At 35.8% G+C, this 21,158-nt stretch overlaps 2 protein-coding genes and 1 long non-coding RNA gene across 3 annotated transcripts; 1 reads left to right on the top strand and 2 right to left on the bottom strand.

The window, feature by feature from the left end:
• Positions 1-5,122: 5,122 nt before the first annotated feature.
• Positions 5,123-8,453, top strand: LOC113350092 (probable serine/threonine-protein kinase WNK9). The gene is made up of 7 exons (XM_026594170.1): positions 5,123-5,505; positions 5,580-5,617; positions 5,744-5,971; positions 6,106-6,326; positions 6,466-6,623; positions 6,714-7,164; positions 7,375-8,453. The coding sequence occupies exons 1-7, from the start codon at positions 5,431-5,433 to the stop codon at positions 8,451-8,453; spliced, it is 2,250 nt and encodes a 749-aa protein (XP_026449955.1). The 5' UTR covers positions 5,123-5,430.
• A 4,104-nt stretch (positions 8,454-12,557) lies between these two features.
• On the bottom strand, positions 12,558-13,347 carry LOC113352539 (phytolongin Phyl2.2-like). Its single transcript, XM_026596352.1, has 2 exons — positions 12,747-13,347; positions 12,558-12,619 (listed from the first exon to the last, which is right to left on the bottom strand). The coding sequence occupies exons 1-2, from the start codon at positions 13,345-13,347 to the stop codon at positions 12,558-12,560; spliced, it is 663 nt and encodes a 220-aa protein (XP_026452137.1).
• A 2,867-nt stretch (positions 13,348-16,214) lies between these two features.
• LOC113350093 lies at positions 16,215-19,918 on the bottom strand. Its single transcript, XR_003360598.1, has 3 exons — positions 18,332-19,918; positions 17,547-17,629; positions 16,215-16,659 (listed from the first exon to the last, which is right to left on the bottom strand). It is a non-coding gene; the product is annotated as an uncharacterized LOC113350093 (long non-coding RNA).
• Positions 19,919-21,158: the final 1,240 nt, after the last annotated feature.

Genomic DNA, 21,158 nt, shown 5'->3' with positions numbered 1-21,158 from the left:
AAAAGGCGCTAGAATGGGATGTAATATGACTATCGGGTTATTTGACAATTAACCCAATAGTCAGGAGACTAATGTTGATACATGAAAAATATTACCCCTTAGCCGGGCTAGTGTGTCCCCAAAAGGGAGGCAAACCCAACATGAAACATGGGGACTAAAGCCCAAGTTCATTAAGAAAGTATCCATAAGATGGGAAGGACATGAAAGGAATTAATAGGAAAGAGGAGGTTGTATTAGAGAAGGAATGGCATAAATAGTAATTAAGGAGGTTTAGGACATGTGGCATGACATCATAAAAGGAAGGGATTTTGAAAAGTCTATATAAAGAGGCATATAGTATAATAGAAGAGATCCCTTTTTCTCTCTCTCCTCTTGGGAATTGGGTGTGTTGTGGTTAGGACTTGTAGAACCAAAATCAAAATTACCCCTCAACAACTATTGATCTTAAAACCCAACCCAATAACCAGAAACTGTCATTATAGCGAATATGAACCTCTAAAGAGTAGAAAAAACCACCATAATGGTGTAGATAAGTAGAAAACACTATAACAACTAAGCTAAAACTATTAGTCAAGAAAGCAAGAAATAGTGAAGAAATCTGCTTGGATCTGGTCTAAAATAGACCAAATATGAGCAGAGAAGGGTTATTGGTGATGATTTTGTTGAAAAAGAAGAAGGAGTGAGAGAGAGAGGGGAGAGACAAAAGAGAAGGGATTTCTTGTTACTTGTTTTCAGTCGTTTATTCGTTTAGTCTAACTGTTGAATCCAACTCTATATCCTAGACCAAATCCAACTTTATCTCCTAGACTTCGACCAATTATCTAAGAGCAGTTCCTATGGAATGAACAAACCATGAAGTTTGTTGATTTTGATCCCACTATGGACTCAACAAACATGAAAAATGGATATTCAAACCAACAAATTTGTTGGTTTGTTCATTGAGCTGGATGATGTAGCGCGCGCTTGATGAAAGGTCAGGTGAGCTTCGCTCCAGCACTGGCGGTTGAGCCAAAAACGCTGGCGCTTTTCTTTCCAGCGCGCGCTCTTGACTAAAGCGTCATCATCTTTACTGAAAGCGCCGCGTTTTTCATAGAAACTCCAACGGCTGAAAACTATTGTGATCTAACGGCTATATTTTTTGAGTTCTATAAATACTCCTCATTTCAACTCCAAATTCAAACATTTTACATATTCTTCACTCTCAAATCATCTACAAAAATGCCTCCCAGAGTTCGTGGTGTTAGATTCACTCAACAAGAAGATTTAGCTATTTGTAGAGCCTTTGTTTTTCACACACAAAATGTTGTTATGAGTAATGTAGCCGATTCGACGTTGACTTTCTGGGAGAAAGTTTACAGAATGTTAACCGCTGAAACCGGAACATCCATGGGCGTGATTCTCACGGACTTTCGTATCGTTTTAATTAAATTGGTAAGAATGTACCGGAGTTCGTCGCTTTACTAATTGAGAATCACAAAAATAAGCTCAACGGTGAAGCGAACATGAAGTGGAACCCAGAACTCTAGCGATGTGGGCAGCATCTCATGGCGGTCGTCCTTTCGACTTCCATGCTTGTTCCAACATTCTTAGTGTGGTCAACAGATACGATCCCTACATCGCCCTAGGAATTCCACCACTCGCCGAGAATTGACGCCTATGTAGTAGTTGTTTTAATCTAATGTATTTCTTTTATTCTCATGTATGATGTGGTTGTTCACTGCAGTATGTTTTTATTTATGAGATTGATGGTGCAACATTTAATCGAGGAAAAATTCAAATTACTTATGATATTGATGGTGCAAATGTGAAGACATCCACATGTTTGGTTTTAGATAATCGTAATAACACAAAATAAGCAGCAAACTAAATAACATAAAACCATAGTGAATCGATTTTTCCTTCAATCAGCCCACTCCACCAAAAAATACTTAGGACATTCCCAGAAATGCCTTCCATATGTGTCTTCTTCATAAGAAGTCCGCAAATGCATAAAAGTCTTGCAATCGGGCTTTGAGCATCCACTGATTCTCTATGAACAATGTTTGTATTCGTGATCCCCGTATCCACAATGCTTGCAGTGTAATAACTCCTTCTTCAATTTGGCTTTAAGTTTGAAGTTTCTGCAGAGTGTTGCAGTCTTCTCTTCTTCTTCTTTTTTAATATTCATAGCATCATCTAGCATATGTGGTTCCTCTGGACAGTTGCGATCTTGACATTGCAAATACCTGAGCTTTTCCGGTTGTGATTCAATCACCATTCTGATGCGTTAACAACCTTCCCGCGGACACTTTGAATACATCCAAGGGCATTGCATAAGACTGTATATATCCATGAAACATAATGGACAAACCTCTTTTGCTTCGACACATAATATTTTCTTCGTTTTTCCTTTAGAAAACATGGTGGATGTTGAGAAAGAAATCTGTTGGTTTGGTTGAGGGGCCACCCCTAGTGTTGTACTTATAACAAAAAAATACGCATTGGTAATTCACACGGGCGGTTATAGTAAAATCGCGCGGTTTTACTACAAACGCCAACTCATATGGTAATTCAAACGGGCGCTTAAAGGAAAGCCACGCGGTTATACTACAAACGCCAACGGCTAAATTTCAAACAACCCGATTTTCTTTCTCGACCTATAAATTCCATTCTTTCCATCTCAAAAATCACATCTTCTTCTTCTTCTCTAAAACTCTTAATCTCTCTCATTCTCCAGAAATGTCTGTTAGAAATTGTGGTCCCAAGTTTACTGAAGAAGAGGATATAAATATGCAAAACATATGTTTTCCAAAGGGTAATCACTGGTATAGGCTTTCAAGACGCTTATTTTTGGGAGAACGTTTTCTCAATGTTCGTCTCACTGACAGGAAACCCAGAAAACCGAGATGCTCGTCGATTGCGTTCTCGTTTTCAATCTATTAGGCTTGCTGTCCAGCCATTTGTTGCTCTGGTAATGGAAATTGATCGAGAAAAGTTCATCGATGTAACTGAAGATGAAGTGATCCAAAGAGCTCTTGATAATTTGGAGGAAGCTCATGGCAAACCTTTTCGTTACGAAGCGTGTTTTAGAATTCTAAAAGATGGTCCATCTCAAGCACATTTGTACTGCACTCGAATGTCGCTCCCGGTCTTTACAATGGAAGAAGATGTTACTCTTGTTCGATGTTGGATACATCGTTTGATGAGACCAATGAACAGTGACTATTTCTGGGAAAAAGTATTGGGACATTTTTTAGCATCGCGGAACGAAACCATAAGAAACAGTAAGATCCTAGAACTAAGAATTGCATTCATCACTAAAGAAGTCAAACATCATACGAAAGTTTTGAGGATGCTTCACTGTAGCTATTCTGGATTATCCAACGAAGAACTGGTGAGTATCTTACCTTTGTCCTGACTGATCAACTGCATCATAAATATCTGAACTTGTTGTTTATCTGTTTTACAGAAAACCATCGCTCAGACCAAGTTTATTGAAGAAAGCGGAAGAGAGTTTAAGCATTTTGAATGTTATGAAATCTACAAAGAGAATGTCGCTGGATTTGATGTAGTTTGATGTGGTTTATTAAAATGTAGTTTGATGTTATTTGCAAGTTTAAATTGTAATAAATTTTGCTTAATCTGAAGTGGAAATCTCTATTTTAAAATCTAAATATTTTCATTCATTGATGCCAATTCTTTTACAAGATATAAACTTAGGCAATAATAAAACGTACTAAACAACTTCAATAAAAATCGAGTATAAGTTTTGGCCTCCTGTTTATCTTCATTTGACGTATCTTCCATTCAACGCGCTCTTTGACAGTTTCACCTTTGTTTTTGAATTTTTTGTTGTTAACTTTCAAAACTGGAGCTCTTGTTTGCCTTTTAGCGGAACATTTTCTTGGAGCAACTTCAAAAACTTGCACTTCCCTCTAACAATTTTCAATCTTTTTAAAACTCCCACGTATCTTAGAAACAACAGCTTCAAGTTTTGCATCGCAAAAAAGTGCGATCGCCTTTTCATCCATTGAAATAGATTTTAGAAGAGAAATTCAAGAGAAGTGAATTTTGGTGTGAGTGAATTGTTTGAAATCGATGGTAATTTATAGAGGTAAAAAGTGAATTTTGAATTTAAAAAAAATTACCCGTTGACGTTTTTGTTACAAACGCCAGCGTCGTACATTCAAGCGCCAAGTTGAATCTTTGAGCGACAGCGCTTGTCCTTCCAACGTTGGCGGTTTACCTACGATCCCTAGCATGTGTCTTACGCTTGCGCGTTTAGTTATCAAACGCCGAGTGCTTTACCATAATGGAAAAGCCAGTTTGACGGTCCTCCCGGCTCAACAAAAAAATGATTTTGTTTATTCCTATAGAAATTGTCTTAATTATCCATATTTAGACTTTTAGACTAAGCTCTAGTATGGATAAGCTCTAGTCCGGATATATGAGCAAAAAAAAAGAAATGGATACATATAATTATGTATGATTAATTAGATGCACTTTTAAACGTCAGATTTGCTATTGCATAAATACACACATAAATGGATAAAATATGATGGCCTAGGGATACATACCCATCCTGTTAGTATTAATGGACTGACTCTACACAGTTCATACTTAGGTGTTAGGATTTCATTTAATTATATATATTTTAATGCCACAATCTGATTTTTCTTAAATTCAAACGGCATTTCTCATTTGAGTTCAAGCTCCAATAGAAAACAGAGTAGTTCCAGTCCCAGAATTAGGTAAACCAGAATCTGAGTTATCCGTCATTGATCACATTAGATCGTCTGTGCCACTGCTTGTGTGTGCCATATGTGCCATACCAATAGAAACACGCCACATCATTCCTTTCATTAACCATGACTAACTAAATAGATTTTCTATTTATACAACACTAATCGATTAGGAAAGATAATTAATTAGTTAAAGAAGATATTACAAATCCAAGAGAAAATACCGTGTTTCTATTGGTGTGGCACATAGGGCACACCCAAGCAGTGGCACAGACGATCTGGACCCTACACGCACACCCAACCAATCGCCTTTACATTAATGAATGACGTTTAATTAGTTACGTACTGATATTATCTCTTTATACAGGAAACTGACGAGAAATTACCCCTTTCTCTACTCCCTCTGCAGGCCTCTCAAAATCAAGAGATCAAGAGAAAATAAATAAATAATTAAATAAAAAATCTGAGATACAAGAAAAGGGTCCGAGAGATTTTGTGATCACTTGGGTAGGATTATTTGTCATGTTGTTGTGTAGTGGGTGGAAGGCTAAAATGGATTACACCATATAAACATTTTGGCCAGTATGTTTTTGAGTTGGAATTTTTTGTCATTTTTATGAATTCACCAAAGCTGTAGAAAAAACATTTGTTATAAGAAAGTTGGTGTTCTTAGATATACTTTAGAAAATATATTAAGCCAATAGAGATAATGAATGGTTTGAAACCTATTGAACCAGATTATTCTGAGTTTGTTGAAGTTGATCCAACTGGTAGATATGGAAGGGTATGTATGATTTGTATTTGGTTAATTTCATTCTTATTTTGGTATGTTAATTTGTTTACCTCATTTTTTTGCAGTACAATGAAATCCTTGGGAAAGGTGCTTCAAAGACAGTGTATGAAAAAATCTCTATGTCCCTTTTATGGATTTCTGGAAAGTTTGAAACTTTTGGGATTTTGGAAAATGGGAGCTTGTTAAATTTTGATTTTAGTTGATTTTTGGTTTGGTTGATTGATTTTAGGTATAGAGGGTTTGATGAGTATGAAGGGATTGAAGTTGCTTGGAATCAAGTCAAGTTATATGATTTCTTACAAAGTCCTGAAGATCTTGAGAGATTATACTGTGAAATCCATCTTCTTAAGACATTGAAACATAAAAATATCATGAAATTTTATACTTCTTGGGTTGATACAGCAAAGAGGAATATCAATTTTGTCACTGAAATGTTTACTTCTGGGACTCTTAGACAGTAAGTAGTTTCTAAAATGGTATTTTCATCAATTTTATGATCTCATTTCTGTATCTGGTTACATGGGTCTTTCTCCCTATCTTCAGATTTGGGTTTTAATAAAAAAATTTGTTGTTAAATTTCATTTGATATAGGTACAGGGAGCGGCACAAAAGGGTTAACATTAGAGCAGTGAAGCATTGGTGTAGACAGATCTTAAGAGGACTACTATATCTTCATAGCCATGATCCACCTGTTATTCATAGAGATCTTAAGTGTGATAACATCTTTGTTAATGGAAATCAAGGTGAAGTTAAGATCGGGGATCTTGGTTTAGCAGCAATTCTAAGAAAATCAGACTCTTCTCACTGTGTTGGTAAGTCCAAATTACTTGATATCTGTCATCTTAAGACAATCAAAATTCACTGAACTGAAAATTTGTGTGACAACTTTTAACTGAGAATGGTTCGGTTGGTAGTTGTTGATATAGTTTGGGGAGTGGTTATTGTTCTCAGGTACACCAGAATTCATGGCACCAGAGGTGTATGAAGAGGAATACGATGAGCTAGTTGATATTTATTCGTTTGGAATGTGCATATTGGAAATGGTTACCTTTGAGTATCCTTATAGTGAATGCACTCATCCTGCTCAGATATACAAAAAAGTTATTTCTGTAAGAATGTCAATCTTAATCTCATCGAACACAGGTATTGCCAGCTCTTCTTGCTTCGGAATCTAAACGTATTCTGTGGCGTGTGTTTAGGGAAAAAAACCAGATGCTTTGTACAAAGTGAGGGACCCTGAAGTAAGACAATTCGTTGATAAATGCTTGGCAACGGCGTCTCAAAGACTTTCAGCTAGGGAGCTTTTGAGGGACCCATTTCTGCGAGTTGATGATTGTGGTGTTGATTTGAGGCCATTGGAATCTTTGAGTAACCACGAGGTGATTGATCCTCTCTTGAGACAGCCTCTATTTGAACTCCGTCGCAGTGGTAGTTCCTTGCTTAATGGATACATGAATGATCTTGATCTCAATCATGGAATTGAACCTGAGAATGGATGGTATCATCCAGTTGATACTGACCAGAATGGCATTGAACTTTTCACCTATCACGAAGATGAGCAGCATTCTCCACACGTGGACATCACAATCAAGGGAAGGAGGAGAGAAGACAATGGGATCTTTTTAAGGCTAAGAATTACAGATAAAGAAGGTCAGAAATTTGAATCATTTCTTTCCTTGGATCAAACACTTGTGCATCTGCATACTTTCCTCTCCCTATCATTTATCATTGACAAGCTGAAATCTTTACTGAATGCAAATTAGTTACTAAAATTATTGAGCAGTCAAAATAGAAAATTTCCTCACTTTTAAATTAATAAATAGAGGAAAACTAAATCTACTGCTGAAACTCCTTTTACAGGTCATATCAGAAACATCTACTTCCCTTTTGACATTGAAGAAGACACAGCATTTAGTGTTGCAACAGAAATGGTTGGTGAGCTTGATATAACTGACCAAGATGTAACCAAGATAGCGGATATGATCGATGGTGAAATTGCTGCCCTGGTGCCAGATTGGAGGCCAGGGCCAGGCATGGACGAAACTCCACGATTTGCTAATGCTAGTTTCTGTCAAAACTGTGCCTCTACCCGTACATCCACTGGATCTCTTATTGATTATCATTCATTCAGTAATCCCGATACCAACAACGTACAACCTCTGCAGTGCTCTCAACATGGATGTGCTGCTGCAATGCATGGTAGGTTTGAAGAGATTACATATCAAGTAGACGAGTCTGATCATTGTGCTACTGAGGGACCACCAGTGGTATCAAGCCAATCAGAGGACTTGCACCATGCAGACATTTGGGCTCACCAAGAGGGACCTGAGTTAAGTTCTCTAGGATCAGGAGAGATTCATTCCGATGAAGAACATGGAAGGCTAGATCGATTAGCCTCAATCAAGGACAAGAATGTAATTAGTTTGGACAATTATGTCGAACCTGTTTCAATAAATTCCGTGCATGTGAGACCAGGGCACTCCAGAGCTCCATCTGCAGGTATCTATTTAGATGATTACGAGTGTGAGATCAGGCAGGAATTAAGATGGCTTAAAGCCAAATATCAAATGGAATTGGGAGAGCTGAAGAATCTTCAGTTAGGAGGGAAAACAAAGGGTTCGAAGGTACATCCAGGTTCCGAAAACTGGGAACCAACAATAGGAAATCGAGACATGGTTCTAAGTTTCCCAGAACAAAGAGAGAACAATAAAAAATTCTTAACATCATTTTCATCAGGGAAGTATCATTCTTTTAACTTCTCGAACGGTGGTCAGAATAGCTGCCCTAATTCGGAGAACCAATTGGCCCGAAATTGTGAGGCGTCAACGGAGTTACCAAGTCCAGAGTTCATTTTCACTGCCAAGAATTTTTACACAGGGACACTACTTCCTAATTCTCTTCACAGAACAACATCACTTCCAGTTGATGCTGTTGATTAGTGTCGGTAAGGCGTAAGGTGTGTTCCCTTCTTTTGATTATTGAAATTCAGATCACACAAGCTGTTTCATTTGTTTTACCCTTCTCCCTTTAATTTTTTTACTTGCTTTTAGTTCCACATCTTGGTTGCAATGATTTTGAGAACAGAAATGAAAAAAAAGGGATATATGGGCATCTGTAATTATGAACAGATATGTAGTTTTTACAGCTTGTATGGTCTCCAAGAGTGATCACATATATGAAAAAGAAAGATATCCATGTACATTCGTAATTTGCTTTAAGATTTTCTTTCTTAAATGTTTCGGTCTGTTATCTACGCATGCTTAAACTTGTTTTGGGGTGAAAAATTGAAGATCTTTTAAAGATATTTTTTTAATAAATGTGAGTCCTGATTGGCTAGCCAAATGGAAAGCTATCTACCTGTAAATTGTTCATCAACCTTAAAACTATTTAAAAATAGACAGCAAGATTCTCAACCATCATGATTCATGTTCCAAATTGTTAAGAGAGATATTTTAAAGATGTTTGTGATAGTGAATGACTGGGGATGTCAGTTCTTGCTGTCCAATGAATAGCTTCATCTCACAGCCTTTATTGCTGTAATGCCACCTTCTAGTATACAATGGGCTGGAACAGAAAACCTTGTCCCGCTGTCAATTATTGATGTCCTCTTTTGTACCATCATGGATTGGTTTTGAAAATTGATTTAACAAATTCTATCATAGTAGCATAGACTTCAATTTCATGTTCATCCCCCCTTCCACAGATGATCTGTTTGCACACCAATCAATATCAAGATTCTCACACTGTTTAGGTTCGGCAGACTTTTGGTTTTTGCTTGAAAGCTTGAATTGTGAAGGATCAAATCTTTAAGAATGTTACTGTTTTCTCTCATTTGCATCAATGTGTTTCCATGGAGCGGAGCCATAATGTGTACTACTTATGAACTACCTTACTTACCTGAAGAGTGAATAAAGAAAGAAAGAAGGGCTCATGATTGCTGTTTCCAATTATTGGAGATATTTCCGATGTATCATGCATAATTGAGTTCTTTTAGAAGGAGAATAATCTACAGTAAATTAAGTGGGTATAAGTTAATCGAAATTGGGTTATGTGATGTGATATTGATTAGTTAAAGAGAAGAAGAGAAAATGGATATGCTTCTCTTTGAATGAATTTTATAAGCTTTACTCAGTGTCTCATATTAATAACGTGAGGAAGAAAATGAAATACTTGCTTTTTCTTCTCTTCATAATCTTTCAGTTTTTCATCCTTAGATTACAAAAAGAAAAAGAAGAAAGTGATGCTAAATCATTTAGTAAAAAGAAGAAAGATCTTTATAGACAACCCTTCCCAGGTTGAATTATCCGTAAACCCCTATTTAAAGATCACAAAAGGCTAGTAGGGAAAAAGTAAGTACATGCAGCACAAAGATGGATGTTATCAGTGACTCACCACCTTGTTGGTCCATACCTTTATATCTCTATCAATCTAGTTAGGTTTTTATTGAATTTATATACCTTCCTTTCTGGCCCGCATTAACATCAGAAAGTGTTTCTTTCTTTCCACTTTGCACCTATCAGTTGAGAAATTCAACTAAACCTATGATAGATGTTTATCTTTCCAAATGTTTTCAAGTCAATCCAGGTTTCTGCAGCTTGTTGCTTCAAGCATCCACATATCACTTCACCTTTGTAGTGGCCTTTGGAATCCTTAAAAGACTCAGATACCAGTTCAATAGAGCTATAAAAAAACCTTTTGAATATGCCCCAGTCCAACCCAAGAATAACCGGCCTAGATTAGTTTCTGCAACATAGATACTTTGAACTTTCATGATTGCAGCTACAAGATAACCAGTTTAACTTTACAAATGAATCTGCCAACTACTGCATTACCTGGGTTTCCATGAGTTGCACCATTACAGCATTTAATCTTCTACAGAAAATACCCATCCATTGAAAACAACTTGAAATATTGAAATTTTCTGATGACGACCAGAAAACGACAATATATGTTCAACGGAGCTACACTGTTAAGTCGTGCAGGAAAACAAAGCACCTTGAGGAGAAAATAAGTAACCAGTGTGATAATTAGGATGTCAAAAGCAACATTTACGTTGACTCGGCAGTAACCCCGGCGGCATTCATATGCGTTACCACATAGAAGCCTAGATATAACAACGTTCACTCAGAAGACCACTACTATCTAATGAAAAGATCGATTGCCGTAACCACCAATAATTTCCTCACTACAGAACCACGCAAATATGCAGAATAGTAAGATCTGAATTAAATCTATGAGTGCCACATATCAAGATCCTTCTAAAGTGAACTTGAAAAACCCAAAGAGCAAACCTTACTAAGAACATCATTACAGCAAGAAAAATAAATATTATAATCGGTCTGACAAAATTTTCATCCAAGTCTTTCACCAACTAACTTAGATAGCAAATTTTATTCAAAACAAATTGAAGGAGAAAAACATAAATCCGTCTAAGACATTCAACAAAGACCTATACCTGAAAGCTTGATAACCAGTGAATACTTTGGTCTGACTGACTCCAAGAGATAGCAACTGCAAAAATATAGAAGGCCAGGACAAGCATCGAAAACACATCACCAACACCACCAGCAGCAGAAGCACCATCAGAATCAGAATCAGTTGACTCCTAAGAATCTGAATCATTGGAAGAATCTAAAGACAAATAATCACGATCAACCACACCTGAAGCAGCTAAAGCTAAAGCTGAAGCAAGCAATAATCTAATAAAACAGTAGCAAGTGCAGGCTTTTGTAATTCTTGAGTAAGTTTTTTGTAATTACTTTCACAACTTGCAAATGAAATCGCTTCCAGTAATGAACCACTTGCCTCTGATCATATAAACTTATTCAAGGGATTTCAATATTAAATCAAAACTTTCTAAACAACAGTCGGTTTCACTATTGTGTAAATGTCCAAAATAACGTATTCATAACAGTGAAACATACTTCATAGAATAACTAATCTTTCTTTAGCAAAAATAAGCAGTATCTTGGACGTTTATTCCTCATTTGAACTGTAAAACCAAGACTAAGCAAAAATTCTCACCACAAAGGATGTATATAGATATAATGGTACAAAAGCAATCTTATTTCAAAAGGTAATAAACAAAGTACAAACAACGGAAATTTGTTTCGGTGCCGCAATGTGAAATTCATATTCCCCTTCTAGCACATTTAAAAGTCAGCAATCGGCAACTTCAGATACAATGCTTTGGAGTCAACTCTACCAATTCATCTCTTCTTTCTCAAAACATTTCCTTGCATCTGGATGATGGGAACACGAATGAACACAGACACAAGTCAGTGAGGAGGGCTAACGAATGCTTGATGTAATCAAGATCGTCCAAGTGAGCCACATCAAAGATCTCCTCAGTGACCACCACCATAATCCCCAAAAATTTAATGCTTCTTGACAAATAATTTCCTTTTCTTTTCTCATTTGCATCAGTACCCTGGTAATGACACTAACCGAGGCCTTAACGTGTACCAAATATGCAATTATCATATTTGAAGAATGGAAATTAAAGAGGTTTGTGAGTTTCCAAATATTAGGTTAGAAACTAACATTTCGCTTATGACACTGATTTACAACTGAATTCACTTTAAAAAGGAGTACAGCCTAAAGAAAAAGGATGTGCTTCTCTTTAGATTTTTATTTTTGCTAAAACTTGAGATTCATTTTCTCAACATAAAAAGTTTACAAATAGCATTCATTACTGCCAGATACTAAATACTCAACAAAGTAATGAAAACAAATGCATTGAATCAATCAAGACAAAGAATCAACAAATGATACCATTAAACATTATGGACTGACCAATCCAACTATAGAGAATTACACGTAAATGGATACAAAGAAGAGACAAGAAGAATTACCCAAATTATGCTGAAGAGAATGTGAGAAAGTTTCCATCCACACCAAGCATCTCATGTTCAGGTGTTAATAATCTGCCCAATTGTCTCCAACAACTCATCACGCTGTGGAAATTTACAAGACAAGATAACCGAGATTTATAGGACCATACTTGCTAATCTTCAGTAATAAAACTAATCAATAATACATCCTCAATTCATCCAGAACAAATCTTCAAATGTAATCGATTCAACTAGCAATACACTCAAACCCTCTGCAAATCCATAACCATACCCCGAATAATACACAACATATCATAAGATCTATTAACAACACAGTCCAAACATGTCTTCTCCACATTTTCTTGGCATGTAAATATCCATTATTTCTCATATACGAACCAGATTTCAATAAAGACGTTGAGAATTCACGTGTTAAATTAACATCATCATCACACGATAAATCCACTTTGTTTTCAGCCGGAAATTCACTTCTCTCGTCATCCATTTCACCCGAAATTTTCTTCTTTCTAAGATTTTCACTATGTTTTGATCTTGAATTGTGACTATCATTACATAAATCTCCCGCTGACATAATACTAGATTGAAATTCATCGGATTTACACTCATATCCCATTAAACTACGAAAAATAGGGATGAATTCTTCATGAAAACAATGAGAAGTAAGAATTTCAAACCTCTTTACATCTTTCATCTCCAAGATTTTCGAGAATGCTTGCTTAACACAATCCAAGAACTGAAAACTCTGTAAATTACCGAATTCTTCATTAACAATTGCAAAATATACGAATGGATCTTCCATCAAGAAGCTGTATATCTTTTCTCTAACGGTGTGAGTGTAGGTAATGTGATAATCAGGTGCTTTTTCAAGACATCGTAATGCTTTGGTTTGTAAATCAAGATCGCCGGAACTGAACTCGGCAAGAACTGTATTTCCTTTGGAAATGCAAGCGTAAAGAACCAAATTCCGATCCGAAACCATCAGTCAGTCGAAAAATTACAATATTCAAATTCAAATCAAGGATAAAAAGAAAAACTCACCTAATCCTTCTAGGAAAGCAGTGAGATTTCAAGCAATCAAATTCTACAGAAAAGAATACCTACTGCTAGATTTGACCCAGATAAACAACGACCAAACCCAGCTATCAATCAAGTTGATTGATTGCAAGATGGAATAGATACCAATGGAATGAATTTGGTGTGATCGTTCATGTAATACTTGAAATCTTTGAATGAGAAAGGGAAGGAATGTCTAAAATCAGAGATCTAGGATTACGAAATGAAGGAATCTAGGGAATGAATAATTTTCATCTGAAGAAATGGGAAGGAGGAAGAGAGAATACGTGTTAGTGAGGAATTTAACGTCCTCTTTCTTTTTTCTTTCTTTCTTTCTGCTCTTGATTGCAACGAATTACACGGAATAAACTGAATAACAAGGATTAGTTGATTACGAGGCGAAGAGGACTTTCGGATCTAACGTCCATTTTTTGGACTTTACCCATGGCCTGTGGGCGGTGGTGGGCCTAGCGCTGTCTATTTCTTTGGGGGAAGTTTTGGAGTCCCGCTCCTAGTTAGCAATTCGGGGTACGGGGACAAGTTTGGGACGGCATACGTATTGGAATTATATGGATTCAGATAGGTTGGATTCGGTCAAAAAGTCGGTCAATGGTTCGTTGTTCGGAGAGTAGTTCGAAACGGATACGTACGTGTATAATTCGTTTTAAAAATGTGAGTTCGGTACGAAAAATTCGGCTTAGATACATAGTAAATAGATAAGTATAATGATCTTACAAAACTAACTTGTAGATATATAGATGATTTATTAGGTCAAAAAAGAATAATTTACCATGATTATCTAACAAGCAAACAATCAAAAAGCATAAACTTAATGTGTAGCAAGTATATTGACTGTCAGATGGGGGCATTATGATAAATTCTAACTTAATATTGAGATTAAGTATAATATATACTCAAAAATAAACAAAACCAATGACCAGAAGAGTGGTGATTGTTTCGTTGCAGGAGTGAGAGGTCGCAGCATCGAACCTCAGCCGAACTATTCGGATTCGCGGATTATACACTGTTCGGTGACTCCATATAATCACCATATACGAATTATACTAGTTTGAGTTATTAGGCTGATTGGTGAGTTATTAGGCTGATTGGTACGGATTCGGTCAGTTCGTTCGGATTCGTGAAAAATTTGTCGAATTACTAATTAGGGTCTCGCTGCTTTGAGGCATACTCATATTTTTTTTTCGAGGCATATCAAATAAGAACAAAATAAACTTGGCATTTTTAGGGATGTCCAAAAGATAGAAGAATACGTTAGCGCCCTTCCGTAATCGAAAGTTATTTTGTGTCCGATTGTTAATATTAAATCGGTAGTTAAGTAACACAAAGGTAATGCCGATTGATATAAATTTGTGCTAAATGCGCATTTGGGGCTACTATTAATCGGAAGTTAACGATAAATTCATTTACTACCGATTATAGGCTCAATCAAAATTCAAAAAAAATGGATTTTTGTAAAATCTCATTTTGGGGCTATTCTGGGTAGTTATATAAACTATTTTGACTACCGAATATGGTTGATTATTTACAAAGAGAGCAATTGTACAATCGGAAGTCCGGATTTTACCTCATCTTCTACCGATTATAGGCTCAACCAAAATTCAAAAAATAGATGATTTTGGCAAAATCACATTTTGGGGCAATTCTATATTCGGTAGTTATATGAACTACCTTGACTATCGATTATGGTAGGATATTTGCAAAGAGAGTCACTGTATAATCGGAAGTCAGGATAACTTCATTTACTACTGATTATAGGCTCAACCAAAATCAAAAAATTGAGGATTTTTGCAAAATCACATTTTGGGGCAACTCTATATTCGGTAGTTATATGAACTATCTTCTCTACCGATTATGGTAGAATTTCGATAAAGACATCTACTGTATAATCGAAAGTCAGGATAACTTCATTTACTACTGATTATAGGCTCAACCTAAATTCAAAAAATTGAGGATTTTTTGAAAATCACATTTTGGGGCAACTCTATATTCGGTAGTTATATGAACTATCTTGACTACCGATTATGATAGGATATTTGCAAAGAGAGTCACTGTATAATAGGAAGTCTAGAGATAACTTCATTTACTACCGATTATAGGCTCAACCAAAATTCAAAAAATCGAGGATTTTTGCAAAATCACATTTTGGGGCAACTCTATATTCGGTAGTTATATGAACTATCTTGACTGCCGATTATGGTAGGATTTCGGTAAAAAGATCTACTGTATAATCAGAAGTCAGGATAACTTCATTTACTACCGTTTATAGGCTCAACCAAAATTCAAAAAATTGAGAATTTTTGAAAAATCTTATTTTGGGGCTACTTTATACTCGAGAGTTAAATAAACTAAATTTAATACCGATTATAGGATAATCAAAATTCAAAACATAGATGATTTTATTTTGGGGATATTTTATATTCAAAAGTTATATAAACTAAATTGACTCCCGATTGTGGATTAACTTCCTGATTGTGAAGTTATCTACCGATTGTAAAGGGTAGTTTGGCCATTAAAAAATGGGAGATAAGGAATGGCTACATTTTACATTTGGGTGACCTTTTTTATCTTTTTGCGTCCCCCCGAATTCTTTCGGGGTCGTCCCTAAAAATGCCAGGAAAATAAAGTCAGTACGTGGTAAAACCAATTATCCTTTATCCACCATATTCAACAATGACTGTAATGCCTTTATCACTTGTATGTTTATTAAATATCTTTTTTTATTTTTTTTAAACTTCTTTTATTTTATTTTATTGAAACAAAAATAACGTAAGGTTAAAACGAAACGAAAAGAATCTTTACAAGAAACTAGACGGTAGTCTTGCAACAAGTTGCGTTCCAACACCTTTTTGGATAGCTAAACCTACTCTAATAAAAAATTTTGCGAACTTTAATATTAACGTCATTAATCTTAACAAAAACTCTATAGTTTCATTTCCAAGCTCACCCAAGATAGAAAACGCCAAAGTACCAAAACTATCCATTGACTCTACATACATCAAGGTATTTGCTCCTTTTATGCTCAACGACTTTAATCAAGGAAAGACCCGGTGTAAAAGCTTCTACACCACCGCCTGCAAAAGGAGAAACCTCTGTCACATCTAAACAGGTATCGCGACCTTCCTCTCAATTGTAGACGTGAATGTCTGCAGGTCTAGAATCACAACCATCGCGAGACAAGACACCCAAATATGCTTCAACTTTCGTCTGAACACCTGCCCTGAAATAAATACCCGCAAAGGTGTCACAGACAAGATCATGCTGAAACTTGAGACCAATTTCATTAGCGTTGTAGCGCCCCCTAAGCTACCAACTGACTAATCCAAGAGATTAACTAAATAAAGAGGCACTGAGAATCTAAAACATATACTTAAGCATTCAATTAAGAAACGCGATACAAAACTTCATCCAAAACTAACCCGCTCTGAAACATATATATACAAGAAGTCCTCTCAAATGATACATATAAAATAGCCATTTGGTTTACTGACACAATATGAAATATAATAAACATAATAGAAGTTAACCAACTTCGAAAACAACCCTTGAAGCTTTCGTTGCGCAACTCTGATCTGTCTCTGAAGCTGGAAGTGGGAATGGGTGAGCACATCATCCCTAAAAGGGGTGCCCAGTAGGAATAATATTTAACTTTCAAGTAATCATGGCAAGATTTTAAAAACAATAATGTTTTCCCAAACATTAAAAAGTGACCAAGTCACTAAAATAAACAAACATGTGTATGTACAAACTTCTTCTTCAAACAATGTATAATATTCGTGCTAACCACACTCATTAGCTATTGATATCACCAAGACCATGATGACCCACTCTAAGCAATAAAAGCTGAATTCATGTAGGTATAAATGTGAAGGAGCGTATCCTATATACTACACGTGGAAATTCTCATTTCATATAACAATTCATATTGACAACAAAACATTGCAGGTCCTTTCCAAATCTTGGAAAGATTCAAAGAATCAACAACACAATCGAAATACGAACTAAATAAAGCATGGAATGTATAATCAGACAATGCATGGGTTTATTAAACAAAGACTTTTGTAAAAGAAACAATAATGGTTACAAAAGAGTCAAATGTATTCCCACCTCTTTTGATAACAAGCCACGCCTACCTCGAGATCCACGATCCACTGGTTCATCCTTCGATTCGATTGTTGTTAATAGAATAACTGTTAATCATACAAGAACTCTAAGAATCTAGCCAAAAGGCTCACACAAGGCTCATAACATAATCTCATATAATTCTCTGGTTATAAACTAAGTGAACTATCTAATGGTTCAAAGCCTATTATGATTCCACACCTTTTATTATCTAACCTTAGCATAACTAAGAGTCTACTAATTCAATTAGATTGATTCTATAGTTCATTAGCTAATTCTTATGAAAGTTCTACAGCTTTGTAGAAGAAACTAAAATTTAATTCAGACCACAAAGGTCCAACACATCAAAATAGAAACTAACTATAATCCCAAGCCCAACAACCACCTCTTTTAAACTAAGGCCCGGTCCTTCTGGGTCAACTAACAGTCAAACTAACAGTCGTAGGTCAATTAACAGTCAACATCAATTAAAGGGTCAAAGTCCAGGATCAAATAGTCAAAGTCTAAAGTCTAAATCGGTCAACTGGGTCAATTCAGGTCAGGACAGGGAACTCGTCAGATGAGTCTACACCGATTCAACTCAGTCAGATGATCTAGGTCAGACAATAACATAACTGAGTCAGACTGAGTAAGCTCAGTCAAACATGCTAAGGTTCTTCTCACACAACTGCAACTCTAACTTTACAATTCTATCTCAAGTTCAGTTTCAATCTATTCATTGCATTGAAAATATAAATCAAAATTGATTTTACAAACAAAACTATGCCTACCTGCACTTGCAGCTTTAAGCAAACCCAGATCATCTCGACAACACTTAATCCATACACACACAACTGAATTGCCACTGCAATGCCCCTGCAGTTGTGAATCCCGACATTAACAGTTCAACAACAGACCACTAACCCCTTTCCTGCACTCCATAATACTACAGCAAAAACATCATTTCCACAACAACAGCTAACCAATCTTCTCATACTCCAATCACAATTCAACCATCTCTGAACCACACACAACAACACTCAATACCACTATGCTACAACCATTTCAGTTCCATCACCTCGAAAACAATACCACAAAGTAAACTCTCAAGAGAGATCTCCACTAGCTCAACAATTACTTGTAACCAAACTGACTATGCAACATTACGACCTTCAGACCTGCAATTCATTGCAAAAACCACATATGTAACACACCACAACCCCTAAGTATCACCAACATCTACAGAGCCACCATCACCAGTTCATTCCAACACCACCAACTCCGTTACACAAACATTACCATCAATCCTTCACCTGTCACAGATCAAACAACATTCCCTTCTCCACCTTCAAATCCAACTACACAGACAACATCACCATCTTATTCCACCTGCAACTCAGTTCAACAACAAACTTCATTCTCATTTATACTAACATTCCTTTACACTGCCATTTCAACCTACCAACATCACCAATCTGCAACTGCATATCTCATTCCACAATACTACCAGCAATTCAATCACACCCCTCTGAACATCAACACACAACCAGACTAATTATCTAGCAATCAAATTAACTTCAACTATATCTCATTACAACAATACAAAACCATATTTCTTGACTAATATCTTCACCATTTCATCCACTACTTCAACTCAATTTCACAAAGACAATATAACAAAACCCCATAACATTATCTAACTGAATCTCAACATAACCTATCAATAAATAACTGAATCAAATCAGTTTCTCAGAAATTCAAGGTTAAATTCAGAAATTCTAATTCAACTTACCATTTTCCCTGAGTCATGAATCAACACCAATAGTAGTCATCACCTTCTTACTAACAGAGTCGAGCCCTAACCTTCATATCAAAATCCTCATCTCTATCTGTTATTCTCAGAAGAACCCTAAATAATTCCCAAATCATAAACTTCCTGATTTGAATACAAAATAACATCCTAATTCTTTAAATCAACAAAACCCATCATTTATTCAATCCCCTTTTCATCATGTTCGTCTTCTAATTCTTCATTGAATTTCTTACAAAACCCTAACTTTTCAAATATTAATGAAACAACTTCAGAACTTTAATCTAACCACAACCCATCTCTAATCTTCTCGCTAATTAATCAATTTCACCATCTACATCCTCACAGAACTTATTAAGAAAACCTAATTCTTAATTCACTTCCTCCTTCAAGTCTGAATCCGCAACAAACACCATCAACCTCACCACCAACTACCGCATAATCTTCTACACCTTCTACCGACCCTAACTCTTCCATTCTATCACTCGATTTCAGAAACAGGAGCAGAAACAGAGAACTAGAAGAGAAGAAACAAGAAGAAGAAGAAGAAGAAGAAAGAAGAAAAGAAAAGAAAATGAGAGTTTATCCTCTCGAGTGAGAGATAAGGATGACGAAAATGTTAAAGGAACCCAAGAATCTGATAAGGGAAAGCCAAACGTGTCCTTGTTGCATCAAAATCGTTTTTTCGAATGACGATTTTACCCTACATATTCTCTTGATATTTTCTTCTTCCTCCGATATCTGATTCACACGTTCGAGTAGTCCATTTTGCATAACTTTTCGAGATCTAATTGACGGTACTAATATCGTATCTAAATCGTTGTTAGATTAACTCCTATAAATTAACGCTCGTATCAAACTAATCGAGTCATTATCGACTAAGACGTCTCTTGACTAGTCTAACAGCGTTGAAGAGCTTCATGGTCTTTACATTCTCCCCACCTTGTATCATTTTCTTCCTCGAAAATCGAACCATCCTTCTGGTCTTCAAAAACTCCCCACCTTATAAAATAATCCTATCTCTTGTCTAAGCGCAAACAACATAAAACGAAGTACAAACCTATACGGCTCTACAACTAAAATCTAATATTTGTAGCTCTAGGTTCAATTGCGCTGATTTAAGTTCCATGAAATTAGGAAGTCTAAGTTTCTTATACTAATTTCTATGATGGAAAACTATAAGTTTTAGTTTTTAAGCCCTTACGCTAAAATACCTGTCTCTAATTGCAAGGGAGATTTCTACGAATCTTTCTAAGTGAATTTATGAATATAGGTTTCCTAAACGATATAAAAAACATCTATGATCGGTCACCTCTGAATGCAGTTGCCCTGTCAAGGTTGGCCAAGCCTAACAATGCCTTTCTAAGAACAGAGAAAACACAACCTTCACTATTCCCCAGTGCTGGACTAACTAAATACAAACTTATTACATTAACTAAGTATTAATTTATTTAAGATTAATTCGTATCTACACTTTTATCATAACTGATGTAAGTCTGATAAATTTACTTCGTAGAATATATAAATAGTTCACATCATTTTAAGCAATTTAGTCATCTAAATTTATTTATTAAATAATCTCAATTAGATTTTACGTCAATTTATAATATTTCATAATTTTAAATTCACTGTAATACCATATACAAATTTTCCCAAAATCATCTATTATAAATTTACTACCAGCCTAATTATTTGCATACTATTATTAATTGTATTATTATTCTCATTATTCTTAAGTAGATAGTCCGGCTGATACACTAAGCCTTAATCTTGTAAATATAATTCTACTTTTACGTAAAGATTGATAT

Source organism: Papaver somniferum, chromosome 2, assembly GCF_003573695.1.
Source record: "Papaver somniferum cultivar HN1 chromosome 2, ASM357369v1, whole genome shotgun sequence".
NCBI lineage: Eukaryota > Viridiplantae > Streptophyta > Magnoliopsida > Ranunculales > Papaveraceae > Papaver > Papaver somniferum.
Note: the sequence above shows the minus strand (reverse complement) of the source record. Positions and strands in the feature narration are given on the sequence as shown.

What these genes read in the sequence shown, in the direction of transcription:
- LOC113350092 (XM_026594170.1), top strand. Translation starts at nt 5,431, where the DNA reads ATGAATGGTTTGAAACCTATTGAACCAGATTATTCTGAGTTTGTTGAA. An exon ending in ACTTCTGGGACTCTTAGACA is followed by an intron (nt 5,972 to 6,105) that starts GTAAGTAGTTTC and finishes CATTTGATATAG; the next exon opens with GTACAGGGAGCGGCACAAAA. An exon ending in TATACAAAAAAGTTATTTCT is followed by an intron (nt 6,624 to 6,713) that starts GTAAGAATGTCA and finishes GCGTGTGTTTAG; the next exon opens with GGAAAAAAACCAGATGCTTT.
- LOC113352539 (XM_026596352.1), bottom strand. Translation starts at nt 13,347, where the DNA reads ATGGTTTCGGATCGGAATTTGGTTCTTTACGCTTGCATTTCCAAAGGA. An exon ending in AACGTCTTTATTGAAATCTG is followed by an intron (nt 12,620 to 12,746) that starts GTTCGTATATGA and finishes ATGGATTTGCAG; the next exon opens with AGGGTTTGAGTGTATTGCTA.